This window comes from Camelina sativa, chromosome 2 (genome assembly GCF_030686135.1).
Source record: "Camelina sativa cultivar CO46 ecotype springtype chromosome 2, ASM3068613v1".
Lineage (NCBI taxonomy): Eukaryota > Viridiplantae > Streptophyta > Magnoliopsida > Brassicales > Brassicaceae > Camelina > Camelina sativa.
Window position 1 is genome coordinate 2,260,742 of NC_141881.1, and position 12,377 is coordinate 2,273,118.

Here is a 12,377-nt window from a genome sequence, read left to right on the forward strand (position 1 = left end):
TATATCTTCCAAATGAATGATTCTTAATCTAATGTCCTAAAGTTCTATTGTAAGTTTACTTGTAATTTTTTCTTTCTTCACAACATTTTACCGCTTGACGTTGTCATTACTCATTAATAGAGCTTATGTACATACTACATAGTAGGTGTATAGTTTTATTCATAAAAAACCCCATTAAAAGATTCGTCACTTTAGAATCTCAGTTAAAAACATTGATTAACTTTTGAAATCTAAGTCTTTGTTTTTTTTAATCGTCATATAGTCTCATACATTGTTAATTAGGTTGTGACAGCTTGTTTTTTTCCTTGTCCTTAAGTCTTTGTACTAACCTTTTGTTAGGTTTTGAATTTCCCAACATATATATTTATCGATTAAATTTTCAAGTCAATAAAGAAAAAAATTGAGAAGTCAATGAACAAACTGCCATGTGAAAACGCCACTTGAACAACTTTGTTTTTTTTTTTTTTACTTTTATCTTTTACTGTCTATTTGTAGACGAGATAACAATGAAAACATTGGAATATATTTGAAAATCTAGATGTGAACGAAATGAAAAAGAAAGCATTGACTGACCTAACAAACATACATACATGTAAGGAGGAAAAAAAAAGCTGGTAACGTAAGATAAAAAAGCTTATTAGTTTTGGCTTTTGGGAGTATTATTAGCTAGTAAACAACAGAAAATTATTGTATTATGATACTAATATATTAAAAAAATCTTTTAACAACATGCATTTACAAGTTTTAAATCCGGTTGATGATGATACACTTGTAGTTTTAGCTTAGGAAATTGCAAAAGAATTAAGAAGAGTTAATTATTGAATGAAATTAGTGAAGATTCAAAGAGTATAACACCCAAAATCTCAAGGGCCACATGTACTTTGTTTGAACTTTAATAGTATGATACTTCTTTGCTTTGTTTTTATTTTCTTACTTTCCGATCCATACATTACACAATAATGCAACTGCAAATTAAACAATAATGGAAGAAAGTAACAATAAGGATCATAGTCTCTTTGAATTGTTTGTACGTAATTAACCTAGCTAGATCAGAATGGATTACACTGGATACTCTTTGTTTTAAAACCACTTCCCTATTTCATTGGTGATTTTCTATTTTGTGATGATTAATTGGTTCGTACGTAGCTACCAAAAACAAAACAAAAAAAGTCTAAGCAACAGAGAAGTACACCCATCCCAAACATATATATCGACAACAATAAAGATACGAAATACAATTTTAATTCCCTGCTAAAATGTGTGGAACAGAGTGAGATGCAAAGACCAAATCATCATGACATTACGTTACAAAGTTTTCAATTACATGACTAGTTAATGTATATGTTATCCAATTAATATATATGCTAGTATTACATTTCGACTAATACGTGTCAATAATAAGTTGATTATCATTGGAAACCTTTCTGTAGATTAGAGAGATTTGCATTGACCGGTCATCTAATAGCCACAAGGATTCATCATGATCAACACAAGAAAGGTTTAAACTAAGAAAACCTTAATGATATACTATGTTGCAACTTGCACGAGTTTCTAATCTCTCTCTATGTATGTAGTTACCAAATGTATAAAGAAGAGAGGTGGTTTGTTTATTGTAATATGAATGATTGAATCCGATGAGTTTTGTAATTTCCCGTGGAATCCAAAGCTTCGACATACATACATATAGTAAAGATTATATGTTGATAACGGAGATTGCAAGTAACTGATAGTTAATTGTGAAATTGACTAATGGAGAGGGGGTTGATAAATTCAAGATTATTAGTTTATCTTTTGTCGTTAACAACTTTGATTATTATCTATTTTAGACATAATCCGTGGATTTATGTATAGTTTTCTCTCTAAACTTCGTATGACTCAAAACTGCAATAGTATATACTTGTGTCATGTGTGTGTACATATAATTATAAAGCATGGGAGGTGCTTTTTCCTTTTAATTTACCCATTTAATAATTTGAAACATAACGAAAGATAAAAAGGAGAGCAGACGAATATTTAGGAGAAGCCTCAGTGACTTTATGAGCTCAGTTCTTTGCCTTGGGGTGCCTTGCTTCAACATTGCGCCATCTTTTTATATATATATGGTTTTTATGTTTATACTATTATTCATCTTTCTATATATGCATAATATCATATCATAGGTAAACTATTTCCAAGTATACTAATTGTAGCAGGATATATAAATTTCAAATATTCCGAACTAGGATATGAATATGAGTAGTTTCATCTCAAATCCAAATGATAAATACCTTAAAATTTTATAAAATTTGTGATGATCCATTAATATGTGTCTAGTATATCTTGCAATTTGTCTTATGATTTTTTTTTATATATATAAAGTATGCACACCAAAGAAATAATGTTTCATAGAAAGGAAATAAATTACAAAAATAAAGATTAATTCTAAAATTTGATGCTTATGCTTATGGAATACAAGGGGCATGCTTTTTAGTAAGCTTTTCATATAATCCTACTATATTAAAAAAAAAATTCTTTAAGGTATACTCTAATCCAGGAAAACCATGAGAGAAGACTTAATGCAGAATAAAATCAAATTTTACCTATTACTTAGTGAAATGCTATGTACCATAAATTAGTGTCAATATGTGAACTAAGTCCAAGTAAAAACTATAAAATCTAAGTAAAACTATAAAAAATCTAAATTATGATACAATCTTACTTTAAATAAGGTCTGCGTCTGAGATACGATGCATTGTTGGAAAGAGGACAAGAAAGATAGAATGCATTGGATAAAGGGAAAGCCTCAAAGCACTCCGCAATTAAAATTTTCATTTTCATTTCTTTAAAAGTTTTGTATGTATAACACATTACTGTATTCCTTTTCCGTGAAAAAACTATTTAAAAAGAACATTCGAATGCTATGCTTTTTTAAACCATTACCAAAATAGAGCCGACCAAAAAAGTCATTATTAACCATTTTAATTGGTATAAAACGAATTTTCAATAAAAAAAAAAAAACGAATTTTCAATAGTATTACTTTACAAATTTATTTTGTCCGATTGTTTGTTATATAGTATCAGTTATGTCGATCATTTTAAAAGCACTAGTCTCGTACACTTTTGTTTGTATGTAATAAACGCAATAGCTATATGCAAGTTTTATTTTTGCAGCCATTAACTCTAAATCATATGAATAGAAAAGATAACATTTTTTCCAATAATTTTTTCATAAATATTAAACCGGTATTATTAGGATGCATGCATTTATTATATTGGACCTAAACCCGAGACTTTAAACATAATAAATGGGTCAAAAAGCTTATGAATGTTTTTCTCCATAATACATTTCCATCATCTTGCTATGAGAACTTGAGAACTATACGTGTATATATTATACATGATATATTTGCATGTAAGTACGAACTTTGTGATCATCAAAAGACACTATAATCTTATAAATATATGATTAAATTTGAAATATAAACATTGGACTATTAAATCTAATACTCCTAGTAGCTAGTGAAAGATTCAAGGCAAGAATTGCACCGGATCGATATGAGGAGATTTTCATATTTTACGTACCTAATAATTAATAATGTGAAACTGATTAGGCGATTCACAAAGAAAATAATGTATTGGGGGATCATCTATTTGAAATGAACTAAGGAATAAACAAAACGAAAAGAGAGAAAGCAAAGAGACACACATGCAAGCACGTGATGAGTGCATGTCTCGCAGAGTCTCACGCCATGCACAACATTTCATCATATCATCTTAATTTGCTTCGTTGACTCCGATCCCTCTGTCTCTCTCTTTACCTTTTCCCTCTTGTTTAATCAAATACTCCTACAGTACTACTAATACTACATATATCTTTTAAATTTCATATGGGCTGATGCCCACTAAAGATAAAATTATACCTAGGTCTATTTTACATAACTTAGAAATTGTAAGAACTAGATGAGTACATGTGTATACACTCAAACATCTTTTATGTTTTCCATCTGAAGTGTAGATATATTACCCTTTACAAGCAACCTTGCAATATGGCAATGGCTAAGGCTAAGATATGTAAACAAGAACATATTGGTTAAACAAGAGAAATATATTCTGCTATGTAAAGTAACAATACCCAAGCCATGACGCAAGAACCATGCACATCCTCCTAGACTGTTATGTTGAGTTTATGAAACAATACATTTGATCACTAATTCAATTCCGGAGGCTTGGGTAGATAGAGAAACCATTGAGAATATAGGCCCTAATAGATAGCTGCTAATAACCCATTAAGTTTCTCTATTGGGCCGTTAAAAGCCCATTAACAAGCACCATTATCAAGAAATCCAAAATCTGAAAGGATGTGGCTATGTGGAAGCAGAGGCTGGCGCGTGCCTTATCTGCTTCTCTCTCTTCAGTGGTCTTAAATCTCTCTGTGTGATCCCACTTGTCATCCTCCTCCACAACATCAAAACCTCCGGACCGAAACCCTTTTATCATTTTTTTGCCTAAAGCTTTCGATGAATACATCAATGGCGTCCTCCTCCCTTTCCCCTGCTACTCAGGTTCATTCTTTTGATCATTCAAATCGAAACAATCGGGAGAATTTACGAGTTTTAGAGTGATGGGTTTTTAAAAGATTTGTTTTTTTTTTTGGGGTGCAGCTTGGTTCGAGCAGAAGCGCTTTGATGGCGGCGATGTCGCGTGGGTTGTACGTGAAGCCAACGAAGACGAATCATCAAATGGTAAAAAAGGAGAAGACTGGGTTGAGAATTGCTTGTCAAGCGTCGAGTATTCCAGCAGACAGAGTTCCAGATATGGAAAAGAGAAAGCTTTTGAATCTTCTTCTTGTTGGAGCTCTTTCTCTCCCTACTGGCTACATGCTTGTCCCTTACGGTTCCTTCTTTGTTCCTCCTGGGTGAGTTCACCACTTTTACTCTGTTCCTCGATTTTGTTTAGGATGAGTCTTTGTTATTATGTTTTGTTTTGGTAAAGTTTACATTTTTGCTCTTTCTTAAGAGTATATATATATATATCTTTTGAAGATTGACTGCATTGGGTTCAAAATCTAGGCTCTTTGTATAGTGGTGAAGTTTGAATTTGCTTTTGTATGTTGCTAGCTTTTGGTTCAATCCAATATGTAGCTATGAATCACTGGATGGCTTCTTTGGTGTTACTGAGATGTCAGGGCAATGAAGTTTTATAGAGAGTTTCTTTTAATTCATTGTTTTTGATTCCAATCTCTACGTTTCTTTGAAAAATGTAGTACCGGAGGTGGGGGTGGTGGTACTCCAGCCAAGGATGCACTTGGTAACGATGTACTTGCAACGGAATGGCTTAAGACTCATGGTCCCGGTGATAGAACCCTCACCCAAGGATTGAAGGTAAAAAGAAGTCCATTAGTACTATAAGAAGATGAACAGGATATTTAGCCTTACTTGAAACACTGCTTCATGATCTTAGTAAAAGTTATTGCATCTCAATGGGTGTGGATTTTATGATGTTTTAGGGAGATCCGACTTACCTAGTTGTGGAGAACGACAAGACTCTAGCAACATACGGTATCAATGCAGTGTGCACTCATCTTGGATGTGTTGTCCCATGGAACAAAGCTGAGAACAAGTTTCTATGTCCTTGCCATGGTTCCCAATACAACGCCCAAGGCAGAGTCGTTAGAGGTCCAGCGCCATTGGTCAGTCAAATGAATTACATTTCTCTCTTTCTGCGTATCTCTAAAATGAACCTTCTAAACTAAACTTATTTTCATGGAGCAGTCGCTAGCGTTGGCTCACGCTGACATAGATGATACTGGGAAGGTTCTTTTTGTTCCATGGGTGGAAACTGACTTTAGGACCGGTGATGCTCCATGGTGGTCTTAAGTCAAGACTCTTCAACGATCTTCAACAAGAGAAGAAGAAAGATTTGGTCTTTTTGTGTAAGACTTGTTCGGATGTTCTTATAATGTAAAAGCTGTCTGTAATCATACATTTCTTGGCATTACTCTGTGAATTCTTGCCTCTTATATGAAATATTATGTTCAGTCACTTCCCCAAGTTTCTTGTTTAATATCACTTTTTCTTTTTTATTCAAACTGTCAAACATATTACACTTATATCAATACTACTGGGAACACCACGGAATTCTAATTCTAATCCAAAGAATCATCTGACGGAATGATGCTATCATCCTTGTACATCCTGCAATGTTAATTAGAATGTTAATTCAAGAACAGTAACTATTCTAACAAGTGCGGAAGGGCATAAAAATTTACCGCAAATAAACATATGAAGCTACAACAGGGACAAGAGCAATCAAAATTAGGCATCGTCATAGGTTGGCTACCAGAAGCAACGAGGAAAAACTCAGTTCTTATGATTGATTGCTACTACAAGGAAATCAAGAAGTCAAATGGAAATACGTAAAGTACGTACTTTGACTTATGAACATCACCCTTCCCATATGCCTTCTGAAACTCATTTTGAACCTGAAAAACAATTCAACAGAATAAGATCATTACGAGAATAAATAAATATGGACTAATCCAGTAAAGAACATAGCAATCCCACCTGAAGGGCCATAACACCGCTAGCAAATAGTGTTATTGGATGAGCTCTGGAAGGCAGATCATCTATAGCTTTGTAAACATAATCTGCAACGTATACATTGCAACTCTAAACAGTGTTTTAACTAGTTTCTCAGTCTTCACCCACCTGAACCAGTACAGCAAAATCAGTTAGTCTGTTTGAATTGTAAAGACAATTTCAAGAAGCCTTAAGAGTACAGTGACAGAACCACACACTCATTTTGACGTCAAAGTAAGAAGACTTGAGATCTTGGAGAGCCTGCATAACACAGAATGTCTCGCTGCCACCTGAAAACCCAAAAGGAAGGTATAAGATTAACTAAGACAACAGGGTAATCACTAAATTTCCACGATGATAAGTACAAACACCAAGGCTCTTCTTGAGAACCTTCTCTCACACCAAGCCTCTTCTTGAGAGCCTTATCATCGTGGAAATTTCCCAGGCTTGCAGCAGCATCTTTAGTGTTCTTAGTGTAGAATTTAGGTGTCGAACTGACTTGGTTTTATTAACTTATGAACTTTGGTATAAATACAAGAGACCCCTTTAAACAGGATAAGGCTAAGACTCCTAAAAATATACAACTCGTCCTTTTCACAAGGAGATTGGGACTTATCACAAACAATACGGACTTATCCCGTAATACTTTGTCTTTTGTCATGGACTTCTTCTATGCCTTGACGCTGTAGAGGAAACTGAAGCTGAAGATGGAGATGCTACGGTACGGTTCTCTACATAAACAAGGATCAAAAAGAGGATTTTAGTATACAATTAATGCCTTAACAAATTTAGTGAAGCAATCAATCCTAATACAGAAGCATACATATCACTTAAGAATCTATCAATCACCTTCCACATTTAGATTCAAATTAAAAGAAGAGAAAGAAGCAAGACAGATACCTTATTCCTAGACTCGAACACCAAAAATATCAACACCAGTGATGCCAGAAACAAGCAAAACATACATTAATAGATAAGTCAAAATCCAGTCAAGTAAAAAAAGAAAGAGGAGGACAAACCACATGTCGATCCTTGTGCATCAGAGGAGCCCAGACTTAGCAGCCTTGTGCAAAATGTAAAACGAGCATTGAGATGAAAGACAAAGAGAGAGAGAGAGAGTTAAAAAAAAAAAAAGAAGGGAAGTACCCATTCAATGCACCACCTGAGAGCACACAAAATGAAAAAGTCTTTTTATCGGTCAAGTCTTGGCCTTGCTTCAACAGCTTGTAGCTATCAAGCATGGAGAGACCACGATTGAGGTTCCCTGCAGAAAAATGAAAAAACAGAACACACAAGTATTTGATGTGAGTTGATTAAGTTTGGATGAAATGTCTGAGAGAGGCTCCTCTCACCGCCGTGTACATTGTAGTCAAGCATCTGCAAAGAGATGCACCAAATCAGCAGAAACGAAATGATCAAAGATTCTGATTCAAATTAAAAAATGAAAGTGATTCGAGGGAATATACTCATTCAAGCCAATGGCAGGAGTCGTGAGTGAATTCAAATGAAGATCTTGAAGCAGGTCAGAACAATACTCGTTTCCCTGCAGTTAGTGATACAATAACCATATGAAGAAACACATATTACAAGAGAGGAACGCGAGACCACATTTGGGTATCAAAATGGTTTGTTAAGAATGTCACTTATGACTTACCTTTTCACACGTTTCTGATGATTGGTTTTCTGGCCAAAGTGCAATATAGCTCCAACAAAAAACATTATTTTCAAGCATACCAGGTCGGTAGAGCTCTGCATTTGAAGCTTATCTGAATTGCTGAGAAAGATCGTTGTCCCTGGTTACATAGATCAGATAACCAATCTATTATCATCAAACACGAGAGAAGCCCCCTCAAAGTGTATACCCTGAAATAATGAAAACAAATGGTTGTATCAAGTCAACACACTTAGAACGGGAAGAATGAGGACTTGATATATTCAAAATGTAGGATCTCTAACCAAGTAATTATAACTATAAAGAAAGATCAGTTATCAGTACCTCATATGGATCAAGAAATGAGGTTTCTCATAGCAATCCAGTCATGCCTCTCATCTTGCATCTTGAAGAAAAAAGGCACAAAAATCTGAAGTAAATCAGCAATTACAGAACATAGAGAAACATAAACTGGTAAGACAAGTGTTTGAAACTGTGACCTGAGCTATAATGTCAAACAAAGCAGCAGACACAATCTCCTTGTATGGTTCTAGCTTCATACGCAAACCATTCACTTTCACAATGTTTCTTTCTTCTCTTCAAACCCTCACACACATTAATCTCGATGCTCTGCATCAAAGAAACAGAGATATGTAATGTCACTTATATAGAAAAAAAAATCGATTAAGAGGAAGAAGACTACCTGAAGATGTAGGGCAGAGAAGACAAGGATCCATCAGAACCATCACCCACAGAGCAAATCATCCTCCACAATCTAAAATAACAGATCCAAGAGGCAAAAAATTACATGAAGATAATAACAAGATCAAACACTAGAAATATGTGCAGCATGAAAGATTCAGAGAAAAAAAGGGGGAAGAGACATGGCGTTGTGCATCAGGTTACTAAAGGGGACGGCATCAAATTACTAAAGGGAAAGAGGATCGCAAACCTGAATAATAAAACCACATGTCCAGCCAGCCATGTGCATCAGAGGAGCTCAAACTTAAGCATACCACCCAAAAAAAAGTCATCGAATGATCATGTGAATGTGAATACATCTAAGAGAATCTAAAAAAACACAATAAGACACAGGAGAAATCATACGTAAACCATTCACTTCTACAATGTTTTTTCTTCTCTTCAAACCCTCCAATACATTAATCTCGGTGTCTCGATGGTCTGCATCAAAGAAACAGAGATATGTAATTTGACTTGAACATAAAAAGATCAAACAAGGATCATCAAACGCTAAAGATATGTGCACGTTGAAAGATACAGAGAAAAAAGGGGAAAGAGAAAGAGGAACGCAATACCTGAATGATTAAACCACATCAGAGGAGCTTAGGCTTTTTTTTTTGTAAAAAAAGACATTGAATGATCATATGAATGTGGAAACTGAACAAATCATACCTCACAATAGCAAATCTCATAAAGTCATTAGAAGATGTAGCAATTAGAAGACACGAACCAAGACGAGGAGATAAGATTCAAAGAGCAATCCCACAGTGCATGGACCACCACCACGATCTGCATCAGAGAGAGAAGATATATTTTGTTAGCTTTATATACAACAACCAAAAAAAAAGTAGTATTAAGAACTGTAGGAATTAAAAATGCAAAGATAAAACCTACCAAACAAAAGAGAAGACGCACGCTTGACAACGACACAATCAAACGAGCAAATCACTGATCAATCGTAATATAAAATCCTCCGGAAACCTAAAATCAACAAAAAAAAAAAAAAAAACAAAGTGAAAATTAATATGAGAGAGAGCAAAGTTGAGTCAAATAAATCAATCATTGAAGGCGTGTCTGATTTTAGACAGTGGTTGGGCGAGAATAAATCGCAATGGAGAAAGTCACCTGCATATAGCACAAACACAAGTAAGTGAGCATTTATTGAACTACAAGGCAACGCCAAAAGAAAACCCAATTCGCCAAAATAACATGAAAACCTGAAAAACTCATCAAAAAGAAAATTAGCAGTGGTAACTATGGTTGTAATATGGAAGAGATGAGTTTTAGAGCAAGGAACCTGTGAGAACGCTTGAAGACAATATAGCATGGATTAGTAATACGTGATGATTTGATCATGGTTTGCTTCCAAAAGACCTGCAAAAACGAAGACAGAAACATTAAGGAACAAAACAAAACAAGAAAAGAAGTAAAAAGACGTGGTGTTAAGAGGAAGAACAAAACCCTAGAAGACGTTAGCAGAGAAGAAGAAGCGTGTCCATCAAAGCCATTACTCTCATAGTCTCATCTATAAGAGAGAAGCATCCAAAACCTGAAACAACATAACAACAAGTTAATAGCATGTGTTAGAAACCAAACCCTAGAAAAGAAACAAAAGAAAACAGAGACTGAGTGTTAGAAGAAGAAGAAGAAGAAGAAGAAGTGTTAGGTGTAAGAACGAAACCCCTGAAGACGTTACAACACCATGGCCACCCTGGAAAACTCTGCAAGACAAATGTTTATTTAAAGTTTCCTGGCAACATTCATAATGCAAAGCTTTTAGTCATTAACTATACAATGGTTTAAGTTATGGCCTGCCGTGATTAGCATGCAATACAAATCACAAATGGTCTATTTCTCTCAGCTTTCATTTCAGAACATGTAAGCTTTTCGAAAGGCTGAACTGAATTTGGTTTACCTTGCCATTGTTTAACGTTTTCCAGACATAATCTTTTAGCTGTTCCTTTGATATACTTTCTCCATATTCCTCGAAAACTCATTTGATCCACAGAAAAACTTTCTGTAGCAAGACCATGCAAAAATAAACAGACTAAGATTTCAAAATATTTAGCTGAACATCATAAATTTAGCAGTTTATAAGAGTCATTCTTCGAACTCTCACTTGTAGTTTCAAACAATAGAAGATTCATTTAGGAGATAATTAGAGGGGTTACCTGATTAGCCAAGCCATGGAGTGTCTCAGCAAAACCATTTAATCCAGCTGCAAATGAAAGATATGGATCCGAAAGTGCACTCCCAACCTTCATGTAAAACCATCATAAGCCAAAAACAGAACCATCAGACATGTCTATAAAAGAAACAGTTGGAGTAGAAACTAAGAGTGTTACACTATCATGTATCAAGACCAAAAAAAAAATGCACTTGATGGCAAGATCATGTAGCAATACATACCAGGTGACCAGCGTGAGCACTAACACTTCCACCTTCATGATCACTAAAACAACAACAGCAACAAAAAAAACCTTAATCATGCTAAGATGGTAAAAGAAAAGAAAATCATAAAACACATGTTGAAACAGAGAAACTAGAAAAAACCTATGGATGGTGACATAAAGCCTCATGATCTCTTTTATCCGAGGACTATCATATCCCCGCATGTGTGAACAATTTGCACCATAATCCAAAGAATCATCTGACGGAATGATGCTATCATCCTTGTACATCCTGCAATGTTAATTAGAATGTTAATTCAAGAACAGTAACTATTCTAACAAGTGCCGAAGGGCATAAAAATTTACCGCAAATAAACATATGAAGCTACAACAGGGACAAGAGCAATCAAAATTAGGCATCGTCATAGGTTGGCTACCAGAAGCAACGAGGAAAAACTCAGTTCTTATGATTGATTGCTACTACAAGGAAATCAAGAAGTCAAATGGAAATACGTAAAGTACGTACTTTGACTTATGAACATCACCCTTCCCATATGCCTTCTGAAACGCACTTTGAACCTGAAAAACAATTCAACAGAATAAGATCATTACGAGAATAAATAAATATGGACTAATCCAGTAAAGAACATAGCAATTCCACCTGAAGGGCCATAACACCGCTAGCAAATAGTGTTATTGGATGAGCTCTGGAAGGCAGATCATCTATAGCTTTGTAAACATAATCTGCAACGTATACATTGCAACTCTAAACAGTGTTTTAACTAGTTTCTCAGTCTTCACCCACCTGAACCAGTACAGCAAAATCAGTTAGTCTGTTTGAATTGTAAAGACAATTTCAAGAAGCCTTAAGAGTACAGTGACAGAACCACACACCCATTTTGACGTCAAAGTAAGAAGACTTGAGATATAAGATTAACCCAAAAGGAAGGTATAAGATTAACTAAGACAACAGGGTAATCACTAAATTTCCACGATAATAAGTACAAACACCAAGGCTCTTCTTGAGAGCCTTCTCTC

General features: G+C 34.8%; 1 protein-coding gene and 1 pseudogene across 2 annotated transcripts; one reads left to right on the forward strand and one right to left on the reverse strand.

The window, feature by feature from the left end:
• Positions 1-4,331: 4,331 nt before the first annotated feature.
• Positions 4,332-6,020, forward strand: LOC104715172 (cytochrome b6-f complex iron-sulfur subunit, chloroplastic). Its single transcript, XM_010432610.3, has 5 exons — positions 4,332-4,541; positions 4,641-4,894; positions 5,243-5,360; positions 5,486-5,668; positions 5,751-6,020. The coding sequence occupies exons 1-5, from the start codon at positions 4,497-4,499 to the stop codon at positions 5,853-5,855; spliced, it is 705 nt and encodes a 234-aa protein (XP_010430912.1). The 5' UTR covers positions 4,332-4,496; the 3' UTR covers positions 5,856-6,020.
• Positions 6,021-7,038: 1,018 nt separating this feature from the next.
• LOC147948120 (citrate synthase 5, mitochondrial-like) lies at positions 7,039-12,368 on the reverse strand (annotated as a pseudogene). Its single transcript, XR_015566117.1, has 21 exons — positions 12,234-12,368; positions 12,001-12,144; positions 11,866-11,918; positions 11,503-11,631; positions 11,359-11,401; positions 11,121-11,207; positions 10,865-10,966; positions 10,631-10,670; positions 10,411-10,498; positions 10,247-10,323; positions 10,075-10,166; positions 9,844-9,930; positions 9,161-9,738; positions 8,912-8,983; positions 8,709-8,838; positions 8,554-8,614; positions 8,212-8,420; positions 8,024-8,100; positions 7,704-7,934; positions 7,458-7,620; positions 7,039-7,288 (listed from the first exon to the last, which is right to left on the reverse strand). The product of XR_015566117.1 is annotated as a citrate synthase 5, mitochondrial-like (transcript).
• Between the last annotated feature and the right edge of the window lie 9 nt (positions 12,369-12,377).